Below are 23,706 nucleotides of genomic sequence, written 5' to 3' on the forward strand. Positions count from 1 at the left end.
TCCCCCGTTCATGCTCTGTCTCTCTCTGTCTCAAAAATAAATAAACGTTAAAAAAAAATTTTTTTAATAAATAAATAAATAAATAAATAAATAAATGTTGTTGGACATAGTAATTCTTCTTCTGGGTATTTTCCTCAAGAAAACAGTAAATATAAGCACAAACACTGAACTACAAAGATATCGAAAACTTTTTTTTATGAAAGCGAAACACCTTCCAACGCCTGAAAATTGGTCAAGTAACTTATGCCATAATCATATTGTGGATGGTTCCACAGACATTAAAATGATGCTTACAGGGGCACCTGGGTGACTCAGTTAAGTGTCTGACTTCGGCTCAGGTCATGATCTCATGGTTTGTGACTTCAAGCCCTGTGTCGGGCTCTGTTCTGACAGCTCAGAGCCTGGAACCTGCTTCAGATTCTGCGTCTCCCTCTCTCTCTGTCCCTCCCCTGCTCATGCTCTCTCTCTCTCTCTCTCTCTCTCTCTCTCTGTCTCTCTCTCAAAAATAAATATTTTTTTAAAGTTTAAAATGATGCTTAGAAATGTAACTAGTGACATGTAAAACTGTATGTGATATAGTGTTACACCAAGTAGAAGCAGGTTACAAAGTAATAGCAGATAGCGATTTCATTTTGGTTTAAAAAACATATTTATATACGATTGTGTGGGTATCAAAAAAGATCTGAAAGACAATACACCAAGACTTGGCTAACAGAGATTGGTTTTAATAAGCAGGATTATAACTATTGGTTATGTTCTGCTTTAAGCATTTATATTTCATTGTTTTTTTTTTAAATAAGGAGTATGTACTGCTTTTGTAATTTAAAAAAAATTAAAAATTTATTTATTTTGAGGAACAATATCCAAACTACAAGCTGACTAACAAGTGACCTCCTGAAGCACAAAGGCAGGTCATAAAATGTGAATCCTTCCCAAGGCAACCCCAACAAGGAATGAAAAATCCTTTTCTCCCTGAAGAGAAGGGCATCAAATATGGCACAATGGTAATCTCCATCTCTCCATCTTGGCAGCAAGAAAACAAACAAGTGGTCTGGGCATGGGCCACGGCCTGAGTGGCTCACCTTTCTTGCCACAGTTTCTGGGAAAGGCACTTCAGGTACAACGATGGTGAGCTGGAGGACCGTTCCAACAGGGACACGTCTGCTGTGCACAGGCTCCAGAGGAAGTCAGCTTCTCGGTGGATGGTACAGGGCACAGGCTGCCTGGCCTTGGACTCCACATTGTTCACTGCTGGCCCATCCACCTCCAGGAAGCTGCTGCTGTCCAGTTGGCCCTCTGACACCACATAGTTCTGAATAAAAAAGAGCTTTGGCTTCCCTAAGAGAGAAGGGCATGCATCTCCCATGAACATCCTCCTGATCTGATCCAAAGGGAACCCTGGCTGTGTCTGATCCACGCCAAACACGCTGTGGGAGCCACCTCGGCTCACCAGGACACACACAAAGCTGTCATAGTCTTGGTGTTGGGGCATGCAGGCAACTTGGCGAAGAATTTGGATTATACTGTCCACACGCAGGTACAAAAAATACTGGACTTCATAGCCCAAGGAAGTAAAAGTGTCCCGAAGAAACTCTGGATAAAATAAACACACATGGAAAACAACACTAAGGTTAGAAAAGTTTAAGAGGTACTGGGTAGCAGTCCTAAGCACAGTCTGATCTCCGCTACTTCTCCATTTCTGCTCTTATGCCATATTTTGAGGTTGTGAAGGACCTGAGCATGGGTCAGGAGAGAATCAACCTGAAACACGTGACATTCATGTCCCCGATTCCCACTTACAATCTGTCCCCTATTATGATCTGTCCCCTGCCTGAAGCTACTATCACATCTGGTCACAGGTACAGACTGGGCCCACTTCTAGTCTGATGCAACCAAGGCGGGGTACAAAACTTTTTCTCTTCAAAACAAAGTTGGGGATTTTTCAAAAGGCTCTTTCTTAAAATAACACCCAAGTGTGTAGGAATGGATGCATTTGCAGAGCACAGACCCAAATCTAGATCAAAAATGATGGCACGAGACACGAGTTCCCACCTTCCCGTGGGCTGTGGGCTGATACAGAGGCCCACAACTACATCTAAGTTGTGACCATTTCCAGACTCCCCAGTTCCTCTTAGACCTGCCTCCCAGTGTAACCTCTAACTGAGCAGTGGGAGTCCTTAGCCAAGATTCCCTTCAGTGCCCTCAAAGATTCTTCTCCCAATCTCAAGAAACAAGAAGAATCCCAAATACAAAATCTAACAGCACACCTAAAGGAAATAGAAGCAGAACAGCAAAGACACCCCAAACCCAGCAGAAGAAGAGAAATAATAAAGATCAGAGCAGAAATAAACAATATAGATTCTAAAAAAACTGTAGAGCAGATCAATGAAACAAAGAGCTGGTTTTTTTAAAAAATAAACAAAATTGATAAACCTCTAGCCAGGCTTCTCAAAAAGAAAAGGGAGATGACCCAAATAGACAAAATAATGAATGAAAATGGAATTATTACAACCAATCCCTCAGAAATACAAGCAATTATCAGGGAATATTATTTAAAAATTATATACCAACAAACTGGACAAGCTGGAAGAAATGGACAAATTCCTAAGCAACCACACACTTCCAAAACTCAAACAGGAAGAAATAGAAAACTTGAACAGACCCATAACCAGTGAAGAAATTGAATCAGTTATCAAAAATCTCCCAAAAAATAAGAGTCCAGGACCAGATGGCTTCCCTGGGGAATTCTACCAGACATTTAAAGCAGAGATAATACCTATCCTTCTCAAGCTGTTCCAAAAAATAGAAAGGGAAGGAAAACTTCCAGACTCATTCTATGAAGCCAGCATTACTTTGATTCCTAAACCATACAGAGACCCAGTAAAAAAAGAGAACTACAGGCCAATATACCTGATGACTATGGATGCAAAAATTCTCAACAAGATACTAGCAAATCGAATTCAACAGCATATAAAAAGAATTATTCACCATGATCAAGTGGGATTCATTCCTGGGCTGCAGGGCTGGTTCAACATTCGCAAATCAATCAACGTGATACATCACATTAATAAGAAAAAGATAAGAACCATATGATCCTGTCAATCGACACAGAAAAAGCATTTGACAAAATTCAGCATCCTTTCTAAATAAAAACCCTGAAGAAAGTCGGGATAGAAGGAACATACTTAAACCGCATAAAAGCCATTTATGAAAAGCCCACAGCTAATATCATCTTCAATGGGGAAAAACTGAGAGCTTTCCCCCTGAGATCAGGAACACGACAGGGATGTCCCCTCTCACCGCTGTTGTTTACTATCGTGTTGAAAGTTCTAGCATCAGCAATCAGACAACAAAAGGAAATCAAAGGCATCAAAATTGGCAAAGATGAAGTCAAGCTTTCACTTTTTGCAGATGACATAATACTGTACATGGAAAACCCGACAGACTCCACAAAAAGTCTGCTAGAACTGATACATGAATTCAGCAAAGTCGCAGGATACAAAATCAATGTACAGAAATCAATTACATTCTTATACACTAATAATGAAGCAACAGAAAGACAAATAAAGAAACTGATCCCATTCACAATTGCACCAAGAAGCATAAAATACCTAGGAATAAACCTAACCAAAGATGTAAAAGACCTGTATGCTGAAAACTATAGAAAGCTTATGAAGGAAATTGAAGAAGATACAAAGAAATGGAAAAACATTCCGTCCTCATGGATTGGAAGAATAAATACTGTTAAAATGTCAATTCTACCCAAAGCAATCTACACATTCAATGCAATCCCAATCAAAATTGCACCAACATTTTTCTTGAAGCTAGAACAAGCGCTCCTAAAATTTGTATGGAACCACAAAAGGCCCTGAATAGCCAAAGTGATTTTGAAGAAGAAGACCAAAGCAGGAGGCATCACAATCCCAGACTTTAGCCTCTACTACAAAGCTATAATCATTAAGACAGCATGGTATTGGCACAAAAACAGACACGAAGACCAATGGAATAGAATAGAGACTCCAGAATTGGACCCACAAAAGTATGTCCAACTAATCTTTAACAAAGCAGGAAAGAACATCCAATGGAAAAAAGACAGTCTCTTTAACAAATGGTGCTGGGAGAACTGGACAGCAACATGCAGAAGGTTGAAACTAGACCACTTTCTGACACCATTCACAAAAATAAACTCAAAATGGATAAAGGATCTGAATGTGAGACAGGAAACCATCAAAACCCTAGAGGAGAAAGCAGGAAAAGACCTCTCTGACCTCAGCCGCAGCAATTTCTTACTTGACACATCCCTAAAGGCAAGGGAATTAAAAGCAAAAATGAACTATTGGGACCTCATCAAGATAAAAAGTTTCTGCACTGCAAAGGAAACAATCAACAAAACTAAAAGGCAACCAACAGAATGGGAAAAGATATTTGCAAATGACATATCGGACAAAGGGCTAGTATCCAAAACCTATAAAGAACTCACCAAACTCCACACCCGAAAAACAAATAATCCAGTGAAGAATTGGGCACAAAACATGAATAGACACTTCTCTAAAGAAGACATCCAGATGGCCAACAGGCACATGAAAAGATGCTCAACGTCGCTCCTCATCAGGGAAATACAAATCAAAACCACACTCAGATACCACCTCATGTCAGTCAGAGTGGCTAAAATGAACAAATCAGGAGACTATAGATGCTGGAGAGGATGTGAAGAAACGGGAACCCTCTTGCACTGTTGGTGGGAATGCAAACTGGTGCAGCTGCTCTGGAAAACAGTGTGGAGGTTCCTCAAAAAATTTAAAATAGATCTACCCTATGACCCACCAATAACACTGCTAGGAATTTACCCAAGGGATACAGGAGTCCTGATGCATAGGGGCACTTGTACTCCAATGTTTATAGCAGCACTTTCAACAATAGCCAAATGGTGGAAAGAGCCTAAATGTTCATCAACTGAAATGGACAAAGAAATTATGGTTTATATACACAATGGAATACTATGTGGCAATGAGAAAGAATGAAATATGGCCTTTTGTAGCAACATGGATGGAACTGGAGAGTGTGATGCTAAGCGAAATAAGCCATACAGAGAAAGACAGATACCATATGTTTTCACTCTTATATAGATGGATCCTGAGAGACTTAACAGAAGACCATGGGGGAGGGGAAGGAAAAAAAAAGTTAGAGAGGGAGGGAGCCAAACCATAAGAGACTCTTAAAAACTGAGAATAAACTGAGGGTTGATGGGGGGTGGTAGGGAGCGGAAAGTGGGGATGGGTAGTGAGGTGGGCACCTGTTGGGATGAGCACTGAGTATTGTATGGAAACCAATTTGACAATAAATTTCATATTAAAAAAGAAAAGATTCTTCTCCCAGTTTCCGGGAATCCTGGATTGACTTTGCCTGAAGAAGCAGTGTAAGGCAGTGGAAAAGTCAGACTTTATGTCAGACAAGGCTGCCTTCTAACACTGACCTTACCACATGATGGTAGCATGACCTTAAAGAAGTGGGTCTCCTTAGCTTTAAATGCAAGTGATGATACCTATCCTGTGAGCATGCTATGAGGATTAAATGAGGTAATACATATAAAGCTCCTGGTGCTCAAGAGAAATGAGTTCCTATTACCTTTAAAATATATATATATTTTATCCATCTTTTTGAAGTTTCCATAGCCTTGGAACTGTAGAAATCGTCCCCAGTCCATTTCTTTCCCATCTGCTCAGTTTGCCCTCATCAGAAAAATAAATACAGTCTCTTGATTTTTTATATCTTTCTAACAGCGAAGAGAGACATCTTTCTCTTCCTCATTAAGAAATGCCACATCCTTTTGAGCCACCCATTAAGTTTCTGTTCCTTGTCTGAAGGATGCCTCCACTTCTTAGTTCATCTGCAGAGCAGAAAAACTGTTCTGCCCTAAGCTAAACAGACGTCTCCCAATTCAGATAGTTACCTTTACTCTTAGCCAACTTTTTGGGATTTCTTTCCATGTCTCATGACTGTGTACCCACCTCTCTTCGTCCCCTGGGGTGTGGTCTTCCAGAAGTCTACCACTGCATTCACCCCAAACCAAACAACATAACAGTAATTAGAACAGATAAAACTTCTACCAAGGAACAAAAAGCCCCCATCTCATACCAGTGTAGGCATCACAGAAAGGGGATGTAAGTCATTCCCCTGAAATCACCACATAACAGTTCTCCACAAATTCTCAACTCTCTACACTAAATGGGAACAATATGAAGTCTGAATAGTCACAAATAATTCAGAGACTCACAGCTTCAACCAATAGTCTCAACCTTCTTGCCCTGCAAATTTTACCAACACTAATAAACTACAAAAGTGAAAGTTAGCTATCACATTTTGTCTTCTGGCTTCTCAGCAGGAAATAGGGAGAGAAAGATAGGAAAAGAAACCTTGAGTAAAAAAAAACTGGAATAACTAGCCACCGGGCAAATAAAAGCTGGCTTGGGTGCTCTGAGTGTAATTCACCCAGCCTGTGGGCAGTACCTGGATATGTTCACATTGGGTCTAGTGGAACTTTCCACTCAGGAGAGCTGGGTTTAATTGTGGCCCCACATCTACCAGATATGGCAGTTTTAAATGTGTCCACAAATTTTTTGACACTCCTTCCTTAAAAAGAGTGTAATTACCCTCCCCTTGAATGTGGGCCACACTTGGTAACTTATTTCTAATGACTGTGGCTGAAGGGATACTATATGACTTCCAAACCTAGATCATAAAAAAATGCAATTTCTACCTGGCTCTTTCCCTCTTTTGAACAGCTCACTCTGGAGGAAGCCAACTAACCTGTCATTAGAACACTCAAGCAGTTCCGTGCAGAAGCCCACATGAAGAAATAAGGGCTGCACCAACTTCCCAGCCACATGAGGGAGCCACCTGAGAGGATTCTCCAATCCCAATCAAGCCTTGGGATGACCCCAGCTGAAATCTGACCACCATCTACCAAGAGACTCTGGGCCCGAGCAACCCAGCTAAGCTACCCCTAAACTCCTGCTCCACAAAAACTGTGAGAGATATATAAATAAATGAATATTGTTGTTTTAAGCCACTAAATTTGGAGTGATTATTATTTGATAATAATACATTATTTGATAAATAATTCACCAGGTAAGTCAGGAAATCATAATAACCATTAATTAAAGATGTAGTTAGGCTATGTACTTGTATGTCTGGCCCACAGATAAGGGTAAAAAAAACAAAACTATAATGGAGAGATATAAGGGAGGTGCTAATCTCCTTAAAACCCTATGATAAATAAATATTGTGGTGGAAATGAAGAACATGATACACAGGTTGCCGATAACCTATGAAATAGCTCACTCATCCCCACAGGATCTCACTGTGGTAGAAAAAGTCCACCAGCACTGCCCCCTGGCCTTCACCTCAGCAGATGTAGGCAAGCTTTCTATACCCAGTACTGCGCTCAGGTTGGAACACAGGACTGAACAATGTGAGAATCCAGACTAGGAACCCAGTTCCATGACTACTGTTTTATTCCAGTCGTCTATTGAGGACTCACAGGTCATGGAGTATTCTTTCCTCCAGGGGGCAGAAGCAAACAGGGAAAAACCAGACTCAAAGCTCTTGTTTACTTAGACTGACTCACTTCCCTCAAAACCCAATCTTCACTGTAAAGATTTCCCCCTTATCAAAGTCCTTGAAAGAAAGCCATAGTCTCATAGATGCTGGAGAGGATGTGGAGAAACGGGAACCCTCTTGCACTGTTGGTGGGAATGCAAACTGGTGCAGCTGCTCTGGAAAACAGTGTGGAGGTTCCTCAAAAAATTTAAAATAGATCTACCCTATGACCCACCAATAACACTGCTAGGAATTTACCCAAGGGATACAGGAGTCCTGATGCATAGGGGCACTTGTACTCCAATGTTTATAGCAGCACTTTCAACAATAGCCAAATGATGGAAAGAGCCTAAATGTTCATCAACTGATGAATGGATAAAGAAATTGTGGTTTATATACACAATGGAGTACTACGTGGCAATGAGAAAGAATGAAATATGGCCTTTTGTAGCGACATGGATGGAACTGGAGAGTGTGATGCTAAGTGAAATAAGCCATACAGAGAAAGACAGATACCATATGTTTTCACTCTTATATAGATGGATCCTGAGAGACTTAACAGAAGACCATGGGGGAGGGGAAGGAAAAAAAAAAAAGTTAGAGACGGAGAGAGCCAAACCATAAGAGACTCTTAAAAACTGAGAATAAACTGAGGGTTGATGGGGGGTGGGAGGGAGGGGAAAGTGGGTGATGGGTACTGAGGAGGGCACCTGTTGGGATGAGCACTGGGTGTTATAAGGAAACCAATTTGACAATAAATGTCATAATAAAAAAAAAAAAGAAAGAAAGAAAGCCATAGTCTCTTTTTCCATGCTGGTGTGCAGGGGTCAGGGACAGAGCAAGGGCTGTCCCGTGCCTTAGATCTCTTTCCTTTTTCTGAGCTCCCTGTAGGCTCTGGCTAGAGCAGTGGCTGTCACATAGCAGTGAGCAGGCAGCTGCATGGGAACAGGGAAAGAGGAAGCAGTCTTGGAATCACAAGATGTGAGTTTAAGTTCTGGCTCCTCCACCTACTGGGTTAGTCCCATTTTTCACAGTAGCTGCCTTGTCATGTCCCTCAAATAGGGGAAGAAAAACTTGGGTGCTGAGTTTGGGAAATACAACCTTAGTGACGGCAGAAGTCCCACTTCTCCTTCTACCCACCCTGGAAACCCCAGTACTGACCCAACCCTGTATCTGTAACACTTCCACTGTTCTTGAGAAATCAACTGCCCCAAATGGTGAGCAGACAAGGGTAGGGGTCAGCACCACTCACATGTTTGGGGGCTATTGAGATAAAATTCAAAAAATGAAATACAGTCGAAAGTCATGACCCCATTCATTTATAATTTGTTTTCATCAAAAACGAGTTCACATTGGGCACCTGGCTGGTTCAGTTGGTAGCACATGCAACTCTTAATCTAGGGCCATGAATTTAAGCCCCATCTGGGGTGTAGAGATTACTTAAAAATAAAATCTTAAAAATATACACTATAAGACAAAATATTAAAAATATATAAAACAAAATGAGTTCACATTAATATTGACACAACCTATGAAAAGAAGTCCATTAAATAAACGTATGGAATAACTAAGAAAGAGGGAGCACTTCCTTCATCAGTCTATTTACCATTAGGTAAATAGTGAGCACCTTGAATAAGCCCAGTTCTTTCTTTTCTTAATTTCTTTTTAACATTTATTTATTTTTGAGAGACAGAGAGAGACAGAGCATGAGCAGGGGAGGGGCAGAGAGAGAGGGAGACACAGAATCCGAAGCAGGCTCCAGGCTCCGAGCTGTCAGCACAGAGCCTGATGTGGGGCTTGAACTCACAAACCACGAGTTCATGACCTGAGCCGAAGTCGGACTCTTAACCGACTGAGCCACCCAGGCATCCCAGCCCAGTTCTAATTACTCACAAATGGAATACAAGTTGGGCAGGCTATTCTTAGTGAGAAGGGGAGTTCTGAGATCAACTACAAATGTGAGATGCAACATTGGTTAAGACTTAAATAAGTTTCTTTACAGGAGGACTGCTCAGAGACTTTAAGGCCAATATGCAAATCCCCAAAGGAGGAACAAATTATTCACCATTTCTCAAATTCTTTTGACCCCAAAAGTCATGTTTTACACAGTTCCTCTTCCCTATGTGGCAGAAATACATTGTGAAATACAGATGAAGCACCTGTCCTTCAAGAAGCCTATAATCTAGTTGGGGAAGCAAAGCTTATAAATATGCACAAAACAATGGTTGACATGTCACATGTACAGTGGGATTTTAGGTAAAACACACGGTCAGAGAAGGGACTGTCGGTGCAGTCTGAGACACCTGGAGATGAGATTGTGGTAAAAGTACAATTTAAGCTGGAAGAACAAGTGAAATAGGAGGTCCCCCAGATAGGGGATGATGACGAACAAAGACAGAATGAGTGAGTGAGTGAGGAAGTGAGTGGCAGAGGCAGCCTTGGATAAATCTGACTTTCCATTTGTTTCCATAGACCAATCAAGGGGTTTCGCTGGACAATCTATATTCACTCAAAATTATAAACTACTTGTTAAATGTCTTCTTTTTAAGTACAAATGATTACTAGTAATTCCTTCTGGACTAGCTTTTCATAGCAGAAAACAATATCAATAATAAGCCTGTGTATTGCATGTCAAAGAAGCTTCTGTGGTACCTCAGGCAGCCTCAAAGTACTCTACTCTTCCACGTATTTGCAACTCCTTATCCACAATGCCAAAGCCCCAAAAGCTCTGAAAACCTTCAGTTCTTTTCCCTGATTCATTTTGTGGCAAAACCTTTCCTGAACTGATGAGAGGCTATTGAGAGTCTTTATTCCCCTTAGTGTGAATATCCATTCATTTTGCTGTAGAAATACTAACGTATACAATTATGGGGTACTTCCCTGGACCCCCCTGGAGTGTTCTATGAATTACAGCATCTATACTTTGTCATCTTTCTAAACTCTTGGATCTTCCAAATCCTGAAATACAAAGGTCTCCAATAAGGGATTGTGGACCTATAATTCTTATTTATATCCTAGGTTTAAAGGGGAATTTTATTTGTGATACTAGGTTTCCAAATGAAGGTCTGCTTACCTCTGCTCTCAGAGGTAAGAATGTCCAGAAGAAAAAGGACGCCACCACAGACTTCCTGGTCTCTTGCCTCTAGGAGGAGGCTATCTTTAATAATATATTAATCCCATGATAGCAAGGAGGGGAAGCCCCACTTCCTTGGCACTCAAGCTGGCAGGCAGCATGTGGTGGCTGCTCCCTCTGAGCCGTCTCCACTGCCATTTACCACTTGCCTTCATAGCTCAGAAGCAGAGGTCACAGTGACTGCTCCACTTCCCCTTGCTGAGATGTTCCTACATTTGTTAGTACAGGAAAATGCTACTGATCTGAGTTGTTACTCATTCCATTGAGGGCAAAGGGGGTAAGGGGACTGGGCAACCCCAAGGACAGCAAAGCTCAAATCAACACCACCTACAAAGCGTTTCCACTATTAACGTCTGGCTTTCATGACTCCTGTTGCTCTGTTTGAAGAGGAAGTTTACTTACACAAGATTTATAAAGATTTTCAGAGAGAGCAAAGGAGAAGACAGAGGAATAAACCCTTCCTCTTAAAATCTGCAAACACCACCTTCCATTCAGGAGCCTAAAAGCCAGCCAGAGCTTTAAGTCAAAGCTCAGATCCATCTGTCTGCGTTTTGAGACATTCAACTCTCCATTCCCAACAAGATCAGAATTCTGGTGCTACATCAGGGCACTGAGAATCAGGACCTAGCAGAGGCCTAGCTTTCTCTTCAAGAAGAGATAATTGACCTCTATCAGGTTTCTTCTCAAGGACAAGCCACCAAAAAATAACTGTATCCTTGTTAAACAATGTTGACACTGGACTGACCGATCTAACACCGGACTCCATCTTTGTCTCACGCAGGGCCAAGCATGGTGTTTTGCACAAAGTGCTCAATAAACATTTATGGGATAAAGGAAAAATAAACCTATAGATGTTTAGAAGACATGCATACTCTTTGGATAAAAGTCTGATTTTTTTTTTTTTTTTCGGAAGACGGGGCAGAGTCTACTAAATTCTACAGATACAAAGGAATGGTTTTAGAAACACAGAAGCTAACAGACCTTATTCCTCCATTCATCTAGCCAACAAATATTTATTGAGCTCCTATGTGCCAGGCACTGTTCCAGATATCAGACACATAGCAAAAGAGATGGACAAGCTCCCCACCCTCACGAAACTTACATTATAACAAAGTAGCTAAAATCAGAGGCTTTGGAGTAAAGCTTTCAAATGTCAGCTCTATCATTCACTAGGGAGTTAAGGAAGGCAGTTCACTGTGTTCTGTTTGCTCACCTTGAAAATGGGGATAATAGTACTCATCTTACAGTATTATTTATGAAGATTGAGTGAGAATTAGCAAAATACCTGGCACAGAGCAGATTTTTAATAAACTTTACACTCTCATCATCACCACCCCTGTTAGTCTCACAGTATCACTGTTAGTTTCTCTCAGAGCCCTTGTTTCAATTGGCAATAATGTCTATTCCCAGACTCCTGCACTCTTCCCAAATAATCAACATTAACCAAATGATTAAGTTAACTAGGCAAGAGACAAAGGAAACCCCACCTAATCTCTCCAGATGAAGCACCCCCCTCCCATGCTGTCAAGATGGAGGTAAAGAAATGAAGTGTGCTGCGTGGATTTAGGATTACTGTCAACTGAAGCAGGATTTCAGGCCTACAGGCCTCAGTGAACAAGTGCCAGGAGAGAATTGGAAAATGAGGAGCTGGAGCCCTAGAGAGAGGGTGTGAGAGAGGAGACTGCCTTCCACTTCAAGTCAATTGATACTCTCCTGCTATTCTGAGTCTCTGCTGGTGCTGGCATATAAATGGATTCAGGACCCTTCGGATGATAAAAGCCACCACACAATGGGAGTAAAAGTGTCCTGTTTCTTAACTATCAACTGGCCACCCGGCCACCAGGGGCTTGTATTAGTAGCCTCAAGATCAGTTATTTGCTTTGTCCCCAGAAGCAGGGAGAGCTTGAGTCAAGGGAGCAAATGTTCAAACACACCTATGTCAATACCTGCACATGCCTCAGGCCAGAGATACTGTCCCAGGAGCCACCTCCAATGCTATCCTCACTCCCATCTTTCTCTCCTATAGTCTTGCCACCCCCTACCCTCCCTGGCCCCAACCTTTGTACTCAGACTCTCTGTCTCTGTCAAGCCCATTCATACTGATAACTAGTGGGAGTGGACTGCCCACCTGGGTATTTCCCCTCCATTCCAGTTAGCCCCAGCCTATGGGAACCTGCCCCACTCGTCCCTGAGCCCCAGTGCAGGTGTCAGACCCCCAGTCCTCTGTTTCCTCATTTGTCTGGGCTTAGACTCCATGTACAAAGCCACAGAAAGTTCTAGCTTAGTGGTTTGCAACAAAAATGAAACAAACAAAATGAAAAAGTAAGGTTAGCTAGCATTTTGTATATGCTCACAGGGTGCCAGGCACTGCTCTAAGCTCTTGACAAGTATGAACTCACTCACTTCTCCCAACTTCCCCAAGAGAGAGGTCCTGTTATTAATCCATTTTATAGAAGGGAAACTGAGGCATGGAGAGTCTAGGAAAATTGCCCAAGGTTATAATTTAGGACATGGCAGAGCCATGATTCAAACCCATGCAGTCATATTCCAGGGCCCAACTCTGACCATGCTCCTATAACGCAGGAAAACATAAATATACATTCAGTCCCTGCCCACAAGAGGCCCATAACTCAGCAAGGGAAGCAAATAGACACTGGGTTTTAGCCACAAATTCATAGCAGGTGATAGCTTTATGATTATCTTCATACAACAAACATACATCGTGCAGCTGGGCACGTTCTGCCAATGAATGAAACAGAACTGACTATAATAGAAAGTAGAAGATGATTACTCTTTTAAAGCAGGAAGTTACTCATTGAGAAAATATTTTCTCATTCTTATATGGATACTAATGGCTAAAAAGGAAAGGACATGCATCTATAGCTGAGGAAATGGTATTTCTCACATTAAACCAAAAATAGAACATGAGAAAATGAGATCGTATCTTAAAATTCTGGGAAATTCAACCTAATATTTGATTATTTGACCTTCTCTTAGAGTCTCTTTCTGTAAAACTCACCCTGGTAACATTTAAGTGAGCCTGAAAGACAGATCTGACTCATTGTAAGAATTTTGAAAAGCAGGAAAACTGTGGGAATGTAATGATCAACTAAGGAAGAGGTAAATAATTAAGCACATTGTTTCGCAATGAGATTCTTCTTACATTCTTTGATGCATCACCAGTGATTGATTCAGTTTGAGTAAGACATCCAGCAACAATTGAGCAAGAGAATCAATTCAGATTGAACAACAAGGAACACACAAGTAGTACAGACTCAGGCCAACAACCAAAGTACCGGGTGCCAGAATCAAGTGACACACTGCCTCTAAGTGAACACACATTATGACATTTTTAGTGTCCCCCAGAAGAGCTTTCATAGTCTATCTATATGAAATGATGGGGTATCTGCTAACACTGAAGCCAGCAAGCCTTCCATTTTAAACCCCACTCTGGATCCCCAGCCTCCTCTCTGCCACAGCACCCAGCATGAAAAAGCCAGACTGAAGCTCACCAACTTTCACCAATTACACCTTTGTGCCAGAGACAATGCTATGTGCTCCCCAGATCTCCTTCCAGTTTCCTCCTGGCATGCAGCCAGACTGAGTTCCTTATCCACTGCAGTTAAGCGGGGCCACATGAGTGCATTTGACCAATGGAATGTGGATGGAAATGATGCATTTCACTTTCTCAGGACTGGCCCCTAAAATCTCTTGTGAGATCGTCCATGAATTTCATTCATCCACTGTGGGATCATGTCAGGGTCCCCAGTTGTGTGTTCAGCTCATCACATCGGGGTCACCAATTGTGGGTTCAGCTTTCAGTTTTGTCCAGCAAAGCCAAGGACGGCAGAAAGGATTACTCAAGACGCCACAAGTCAAGACAGGTGAAAGGGAGGCTAAGAGAAGTTTCCCTGAGCTGCTCTCAAGTTCCTGTATTTATTGGGCCTACACTATAGGGAAAACATTGTGCAATATGTCAGCGGCTACTGCCAGTGAGAACATATAGAAAGCATGCAAAAAAACAAGGTGCTCCTAAGACTACAAAAGAGCAGATGCTGAAAGCAGGGTGGAGAACAAGATAAGATATTCCATAGATAACATGGTCTAAGGAATTCACGAGCACAGGCAGGACCCAATCCCTAAACATGCATTAATTAGATACTGGTCAGCTGTTTTCAGCAGGGCCAGAAAGTAGTATAATGCATTCCCTATAATCTCCTTAACCAGAACATAGCTATTTGATTTCCCACAATCCACCAGCCAGATACAGAGGATCCTGTGGAAAACCCCAAGGCTTCAGATGATGAAGCCACTGAATGACACATGGAACAAAGCTGGCTCCAGCCCAATTCATACTAGGCTGTGCCATGAGTGAGAAAGTTTCCCTTGCTATGTGAAACCACAGATTTTGGCAGTGGTTTGTTATAACAGCTTGTGATGATCACTGATGAATACAGCTTTTCCGGGCCATGACCTCACTGTGGGGTATCAGTTAATCTGCAGCATGCATACCTACCTGTATCATTGCCAATGCAGTCAATTATCAGGCAGATTCCCAGGGGCTTGCTCTGCATCCTATATCTCTCTTGTATGTGCTGGAAAGGAAAACAGCAATTGTTGAAAACGCTAGACATTGCTCTGCTTCCTATAGGTCCCACCCATAAACCATATTTTCTTTTGGATTTCCTCAAACTTCCTGTTGCCAGGTGAGCCATTCAATAGATACAGCCTGAAGTTACCACAGCTGACATTTCCCATTAATTTCATATTTTTCCTCTATTTGGGTAATATGTTTAAGACGAGCTGTTTCAGTTTTTATTTAATTTTAATGAAAATCACAGTCCCTTTACACACGTCTTAGAGCCACAGGATAAAGACAATTTAAAGCTGAAAGGATGGATCTGTTTCCACAGTAACCTAAGGTTACACAAGTGATATCTTTCCAAACCAGTAAAAAAGGAAGCTTTCTATTGCCTCCTTATGGTGAAAAGGTTTCAGCCTTTAAAAAAAAAAAAAAAAAAGCCAGAGCAAGTCAAGGTTCAGTGTCATTGCTTACTTATATATTCACCAATCACTCAGCTGGGAAGAGAAGTGCTACTTTGGAATTTTCCTGCATTCCAAAGTTCACTAATGCAATCCACTTCCACAACAACTTCTTTGCTCTATCCAAGGTTCCCCCTTAGGAGATCTCTCGAGAAAAAGGCACTCTCACACTGTCAGCATCCTATTCTTGTCACAGAGAATTCTTAATAGATATTTTAAAGAAGCCAGTGTTCCCCACAGATACTGTGCAAACAATACAATACCAAATTAGATCATTTATTCCATACCTGAGGTAGAGATGTTCCTGATTCCTGAATGGATGTCTTCACTGATTCTCCTGGGGGGGTGGGGGGGTGAGAGAGAGAAACCATTTACAAAGCTGAAGGAGAACTAAGCACACTCCCATGCTGACTGGGTTTCTTTATATCTCAGCTGTCCTCTTCCCCTATTTTCTTCCCCTTACTGTGTCCTCTTTCCTCAGCTCTACTTGGCCCCAAGGTTTCAGCCTCACACTGAAGAACCTAACTGTTAAGAAAACACAAGTCTGCATGCCAGGCAGGGGTTATATAGAAAAACTGCTTAAATAGCAAAGGGGGAAAAAAGGCTCTCCCTTGCCTTTCTCCAGGTGAGGACCAGGTGACTGATGAATTTTTAAACTGATAGAGAGAATCCAATAACCTCACCACCTAGCAATATCAATAGCTTTTTTCCATGTGGACAAGGTGGATAAGGCCTAGAGGGGGAGAGCCTTAGAGACTGCAGAGAAGGGAAAATGTACTTGTATTAGCCACTTGTACAACAGATGGCCATGTTTTCTTAGTCCAGTGATATTGAGAGATCATAAAATAAAATGGCAGTTGCAAGATAAGGACAGTGAGGCTAGCAAATGTAGATGAGCCTAAAGTCAATATCATTAGGTAAAAATGACTTTATTAGCCCAGAGAGGTGGAGAAACCACCAGTTTTGAAGCCGTAAAGGGCTAGCTCAAACCCTAGCACCATCACTGATGAGTTCTGTGATCTTAGGCAAGTTTACTGCTGAAGTCTCAGGCTCTTTTGTTTTGGTTTTAAATCCCTAAGGTGAACATACCAACATCTACCTTAGAAGATTGTTGCAAAAATGAGAATGTCAAAGACAAGCAAAGAAAATGCCAGTATTTTTAAGGTTTGAGGGAAATGAGGCCTTTCAAGTGTGTAAGTTGAAACAGTGTTTTAAGGGGCATCTGGTTGGCTCAGTCAGTGGAGTGTGTGACTCTTGATCTCAGGGTTGTAAGTTCAAGCCCCACATCAGGTGTGGAGAATACTTAAAACAAAATAAAATCTTAAAAAGAAAACAATCTTTTTAAAGAACAACTGGTGATATCCTTTAAAACAACATTTTGCTTCTAGAAGTTTATCCTAAGGAAATAATAGAGCAAGTATGCAAAAATATGTACTGCATAACTGTTTATAATGGCCTCAAACTGGGGCACCTGGGTGGCTTAGTTGGTTAAGCATCTGACTTCAGCTCAGGTCATGATCTTGCAGTTCATGAGTTCGAGCCCTGTGTTGGGCTTTGTGCTGACAGCTCAGAGCCTGGAGCCTGCTTCAGATTCTGTGTCTCCCTCTCTCTCTGCCCCTCTCCTACTCACACTCTGTCTCTCTCTCTTCCTTCCAAAAATAAATAAACAGTAAAAAAAAAATTTTATAATGGCCTCAAACTAGAAAAATACTTAAAAATGAAACTGGCTAAATTAATCATGATACATATAATGGATACTATACATGTTAAAAAGGATAAGAAAGATATTTTTGTATTTGACATGAAAAGATACATAAGACATAGTAAGTGAAATGGATTATTTTACAACATGAATATTATTAATCCAACATACTTAAATATATGTATTTGTGTGCATATGCTTACACATAGATATGCTTAAAAATAACAGTCCAGCGGTATATAAATCAAATATTAACAGTGGTTATCTGATACTTGGGATTAAAAGGAAATTTCTCTTTATCATTTTGCATTTAAGCAATCATGGATTAACAGAATAAAAAACACAAAATAACTTATTTTAATATGCTTATCTCAGATTAAGGCATTTAGTAAGAGCTTAATAAATTACAGTGATCATCATCATCATCCAATTGAAATCTATTTGGAAGTCAAAATTAATATGAAGACTTTTCCTTTTATTAGCAAATAAAGCATCCAGGTGAAAGCAGGTACCTAGCTCTCCTAAGAATCACCAGAGGTGTTAGGTGCCTCACTTATCTCTCCTGTATAACTACAGTGAAGGATAAACCTGCCGTCAGGGTGTGCTGTGGAAAGAAGACTGATTGTTCTTCATTCCTATCCAAATCTGCCAGCTCTCCTATTTTCCTTTTAAACAGCTTTCAAAATGCAAATTCTCACCACCTCGTCAATGTTTTGAGAAACATGCTGTCACTTCAGGAATAAATTCACTTCTCAATAGCTTTTGCTGGAGAGCAGAATACTAGGTGAGGAATGACAGGCATGAGCTATGCCATCTGGCTAATCTGGGAGAAATCCTTCTCAGTTTCTAGGTGCAGGCAGACAGCATGTAGGCTGAGTCTAAGATTTTGGCAAGGGGCCTGCCACATAAAGAAGGCTTCCATCGGCTCTCAGCACTGCACCCAGGACAAACTCCAAGCCCCTCAGGGAAGACTGAGCCCTCCTTACCTGCCTATCAATCCCCTGCCTCCTTGAGTTCTGAAACACAATCATCTACAATGCAGTGTGAGACCAAGTCTCAGCCTTCACTTGAAGGAGGACTCAAGACAAGCAAAAGAAATTCATTTTTTAAATGATGTTATAGGATCAAGTGCTGATGTTTTAAGAGAGAAGAGAGAAATCGTATGGGTTGAAATGCCTAGTTTTTAATTGTATTTTTTCCTTCTTTTTAGGAGTACAGAGATGTCATCTGTAGAGTATCTAGATGTATTAAATAAGCTATAAAACAAGATCCTAGTAACCTTTCTTCTTCCAGCTGCTAGATATTCAATTTAACTCAATTTATTATCATGGCTAGATTAATGTTTCACATAGCCTGATCATAGTTCCATTTCAGGTATAAAACCTGAAACTTCTTAAAAACATCGCCAAGATGATGAAACTGAGTAAGAGGTATTTAAGTTCAAATAAGCTAATTCATTACATAATTAGAAATGCCAATGACTACATTTTAAGAACTTAACTGCTATTTATTTTGAGAACTTAATCAGAATAGGTAGATAAAGGAAATGGGAAACTCCAAAAATGCAATGATTTGTACTTGAATTATCAAGCATTTATAAAGAATGAATGTAGGGGCACCTGGGTGGCTCAGTCAGTTAAGCATCCGACTTCAGCTCAGGTCATGATCTCACGGCTTGGGGGTTTCAGCCCAGCATCAGGCTCTGTGCTGACAGCTCAGAGCCTGGAGCCTGCTTCGGATTCTGTGTGTGTCTCTCTCTCACCCTCCCCTGCTCACATACCCGCTCTCCCTCGCTCTCAAAAGTGAATAAACATTACAAAAAAAGAAAGAAAGAAAAATTGGCCTTACTCTGAGTATCAGGTTGTCCCACATTGAGTCTTTGTTCATTACTTCTCCCATTCTGGAGCTTCAAATATAAAGAATAAGGTCATACCCCCTGTTAGTTTTTTCAGAGGCACTTTATATCACACCTCTTTAAATATCTCAGAGAATTCTTACCCAGGAAAAAAATTAAAGTATCACATTCACAGTTAAATTATCTAAAGGAGAATAGCAAGAGCGGTTAACTCCGTAAGTCCCATTTCTATAGCCAAAGAACAAGGCAACTCTTCTTTTTAAAAAGTAAAAATACAATGAACATGTAAATATGCTAAATTAGCTTATTAGAATATTCCAAAACAGCTCAATGAAGTCAGATGTTACGGTATTGTAGAGTTGCTATAATAGCTGCAAGTTAGAACAAGCTGTTGGAACATCAGATTGACATTCTACCTGATCCTTTAACACAGAGGCAATGTACGTTATGGTTAAGGATGAGAGTTCTAGGGGTGCCTGGGGGGCTCAGTCGGTTAAGCATCCAACTTCAGCCCAGGTCATGAATCTCACAGTTTGTGAGCTCGAGCCCCGCGTCGGGCTCTGTGCTGACAGCTCAGAGCCTGGAGCCTGCTTCAGATTCTGTATCTCCCTCTCTCTCTGCCCCTCCCCAGCTCACACTCACTCTCTCTGTCAAAAATAAGTTTTAAAAACTTAAAAAAAAAAAAAAGAAAGAAAGAAAGAATGAGAGTTCTAAAGTACTGGTGAGGATGTGGAGAAAAAGGAACCCTCATACACTGTTGGTGGGAATGTATATTTGTTCAGCCACTGTGGAAAACAGTATGGAGGAGGTTCCTCAAAAAATGAAAAATAGAAATACTACATATTCTGATAGTTCCACTACTGGGTATTTACCCAAAGAATACGAAAATATTAATTCAAAAAGATATATGTACCCCTATGTTTACTACAGCATTATTTTAAAAAGCCAAGATATAGAAGCAACCTAAGTATGTATTGATAAAGAACAGATATGGATAAAAAAGATATGGTATATGTATAAAATGGAATATTACACAGGCACAAAAAAGGATGAGATTGTGCCATTTGTAACAACATGGATTGACGTAGAAGGTATCATGCTAAGTGGAGTAAGTCAGACTGAGAAAGACAAATACCACTCATATGTGGAATCTTAAAAAATATATATATGGGGACACCTGGGTGGCTCAGTCAATTGAGCATCCGACTCTTGATTTCAGCTCAGGTCATGATCCCAGAATCATGGAATCAAGCCCCACATCGGGCTCTGCACTCAGTGTGGAGCCTGCTTAAGAGTCTCTTTCTCTCTCTCCCTCTGCTCCTCTCCCCCGCTCACACTCTCTCTCTAAAATAAAAATAAATTAAAAATTTTTAAAAATATGAATAAACAAACAAAAAGCAGAATCAGACCTATAAATAGGACAAACTGATGGTTGCCAGAGGAGAGAGGGGTGGGAGGATGGGCCAAATGGGTGACGGCTTCCAGTTATGGAGTGAATAAGTCACAGCCTAAGAAATATAATCAATGATATTAGCTTGTATGGTGACAGAAGATAGCTACACTTGTGGTAAACATAACAACATAACATAATGTATAAACTTGTCAAATCACTATGCTGTATACCTGAAACTAATGTAACATTTTGTGGCAACGATACTCAAAAAAAAAGAAAAAAAAAAAATAGTGGGAGTTCTAGCCCAGACAAACCTGGCTATGAATCCTGATTCTGTCACTTACTAGCTATGTAAGCTTGAGCAAGTTATTTTACCTCTATGTCTGTTTCTTTATCTTCAAATGAGGATAATAGCAATAGCCACCTTATACATTTTTGTGAAGACTAAATGTACACAAGCATTTAGCACAGTGCTAGCTTATGGAAGAGCTTAATAAATGTCTAGTTACTGTGTTTCTATAATGCTTAGCTACACAGAAGTCACATATGGGCTTGGTTCTTAAAAGTCAGCTACCAAAAAAAAAAAAAAAATCAACTACCAATTCTGAGGGCTAGAATGAAATTAATCAGAGAATGAAAGATTGAACCGACCCTTTCTCTTCTCAGATGACAGGTCCTTTGTAAGGTACATATACCACATACTCCCAACCATCTGATAGGTTCAGCTTTCAAATGACAGTTCTCCTCTGAAGCTATCCTAGCCAAAAGAGAGAAGTATACTATTCATTAAGCTGTGTCTGTAGCTAAGTCTGTGTGTCTAAATTAAAGAAAAACATGTAAGTTGCTTTTATCACTAATAATAAGAGACTTAGCCAGAAGCTGATAATACTACAATACTACATAGAATTTGGAACCCCACATGGATGTGCATTCACATTTACATAGCTATTAAGGAGATACAACATCAAAACAAAGCTGGATTTAAAAAGCATCATATTGCAGAGTGACACAACTTTTTTATTCTATAAAATGTTGGTATCATGTGTCATTTAGTGTCACTATGATTTTTAAAGCACTTTGCACTCTTGTATGAGTTAACATCCAGGTATTCACCTCCTAATTTTATGAGAAATATGCTGAATCCATATGCCACAGGGTCTGTTTACTAAACGAATGATCAGGGTCACAGATATACAGAAAATTAAATGACAGAAAATCAAATGTCTATTTACATATACAGTAAATACAGTTATTCTCATCAACAAAATAGAAAGACAATAGTAAAAATATGGCAAGGTTTTAACTAAGAGTGACAGTATAATTTATATTAGATATACAATAGCAGAGAATACTCAGAAAACCTGGATGTGAATCCTAAATCAATTTGGTTTCATAATTTGGTATCATAGAGATTCAGAAGGACAAAAGAAAGTATATTTTATTCTTGAAAAAAAGTGACAGATATATTTAAGCTATGTCATGACTGGTATATAGTTTATTAAATATGTCATGTCAGAGAGGAAGGAACATGGACTGGGCCCAGTTCTGGTGATAGGTAGAGGTGGGCAATCACTTAATGCACTTTAGGCCTAAATTTCCTTATTTGTTCAATGAGGGGGGTGAACAGTATAATCCTTAATACCCATTTTAGCTCTGAAATTCTATTGCTCAGAGATATCCTCACATCTCACATTTTTCATGAAACTATATTACAGGGTAGTTAATGTTTTCTTCAGATGCTTTTAAAGTGTTTATAATTTAATCATGAAATTGCACTGTGGCCTGAGGCCTGACTACAAATTCCACATATACTAGGATTAACTCTTCAAGATAAAAAATTAGCCAAGAAGAATTCTGATAATACCTTGCACCATTTACTAAAACAACAACCAGAAGTGACTATGTGATATTTAGGGTCACAACTCAATTACTCAATAATATCACTCAATAACAAAAACACTTTTGTTGAAATCATTAAATACGCCCAATAACAAGCAAATGCACAGAGAGGTAAATACAAGTATATTTATTTTGAATCACTGTATTAAAAAAAAAGACTGGAAACAATCTAAATACACACAAGAAAGGGCTATACACATTGTAATACACCCAGGATTAATCGTAGGATAGAAGTGATTTATTGCTCTTCTTTTATATTTCTCTATATTTTCCAAATTATCTCAATGAACACATGCCAATTTTGTGACCATAAGAAGTTACACATATTTCAAAAACAAATCCACATGACTATCACATTTTTTCAGATATTAAAGTTCCAGAAAGTAGAACCATATGCACCCATTAAAAGCAATGACAAAATAGAGGTTGTCACATATGATTCATATGGAACAATTTCCAAGAATTCTCAGCTCAATGGGCATAGTGTTCTACCATTTGCACAGAAAGGAAAAACCAAAAATGAGATATGGTATGTATATAGACTGTCTCTGAATGTGTATAGAAGAAAATGGTTAACAACAGCTGCCTCTGGGGAAAGGAAGTGGAGTAAGAGAAAACATACTTTAAAAAATTCTTTTAGTATATTTTGAAATTTTTGTCCATGAGGATGCACTATCTATTTATATTTAAAAAGCTAAATCTTCTAGGGACGCCTGGGTGGCTCAGTCAGCGAAGTGTCCAATTCTTGATTTCGGCTCAGGTCATGATCTCACAGTTTGTGAGATCAAGTCCTGCATCCAGCTCTGCAGTGACAGCAAGGAGCCTGCTTGGGATTTTCTGTCTCCCTCTCTCTCTGCCCCTACCCCATGTATGTGCACTCTTTCTCTCAAAACAAAAACAAAAACAAAAACAAAAACACCTAAATTTTCTAAAGAACAAATGAACTATGAAAAAAAATGTTCAATTGGATATGTAGATACACAAACATGCATAGAAAAAAGACTAGAAGGAAATTTGCCAACATACCTTTAGATGGTAGGATAGAAGTGATTTATTGCTCTTCTTTTATATTTCTCTATATT

General features: G+C 40.0%; 1 protein-coding gene across 7 annotated transcripts in view; it reads right to left on the minus strand.

Moving 5' to 3' along the window:
* The window catches only part of CFLAR (CASP8 and FADD like apoptosis regulator), a 224,037-nt gene that overhangs the window by 12,308 nt on the left and 188,023 nt on the right, over positions 1-23,706 (minus strand). For 4 of the 7 annotated variants that reach the window (XR_007454444.1, XR_007454445.1, XR_007454443.1 and 1 more), the window contains exons 5-6: positions 19,326-23,706; positions 16,067-16,112 (exon numbers count right to left, since the gene is read on the minus strand). The exon at positions 19,326-23,706 is cut by the window's right edge and continues 265 nt beyond it. Coding sequence is in view for 2 of the 7 variants with exons in the window: in XM_049615899.1 (XP_049471856.1) it covers positions 1,083-1,593; positions 15,249-15,327; positions 16,063-16,112; positions 19,326-19,383 (698 nt within the window). In the remaining 5 variants the exon portion in view is untranslated. The other 3 variants (XM_049615898.1, XM_049615899.1, XR_007454442.1) reach the window with 3 other exon arrangements.

Source organism: Panthera uncia (assembly GCF_023721935.1).
Source record: "Panthera uncia isolate 11264 chromosome C1 unlocalized genomic scaffold, Puncia_PCG_1.0 HiC_scaffold_3, whole genome shotgun sequence".
In the NCBI taxonomy this organism is placed as follows: domain Eukaryota; kingdom Metazoa; phylum Chordata; class Mammalia; order Carnivora; family Felidae; genus Panthera; species Panthera uncia.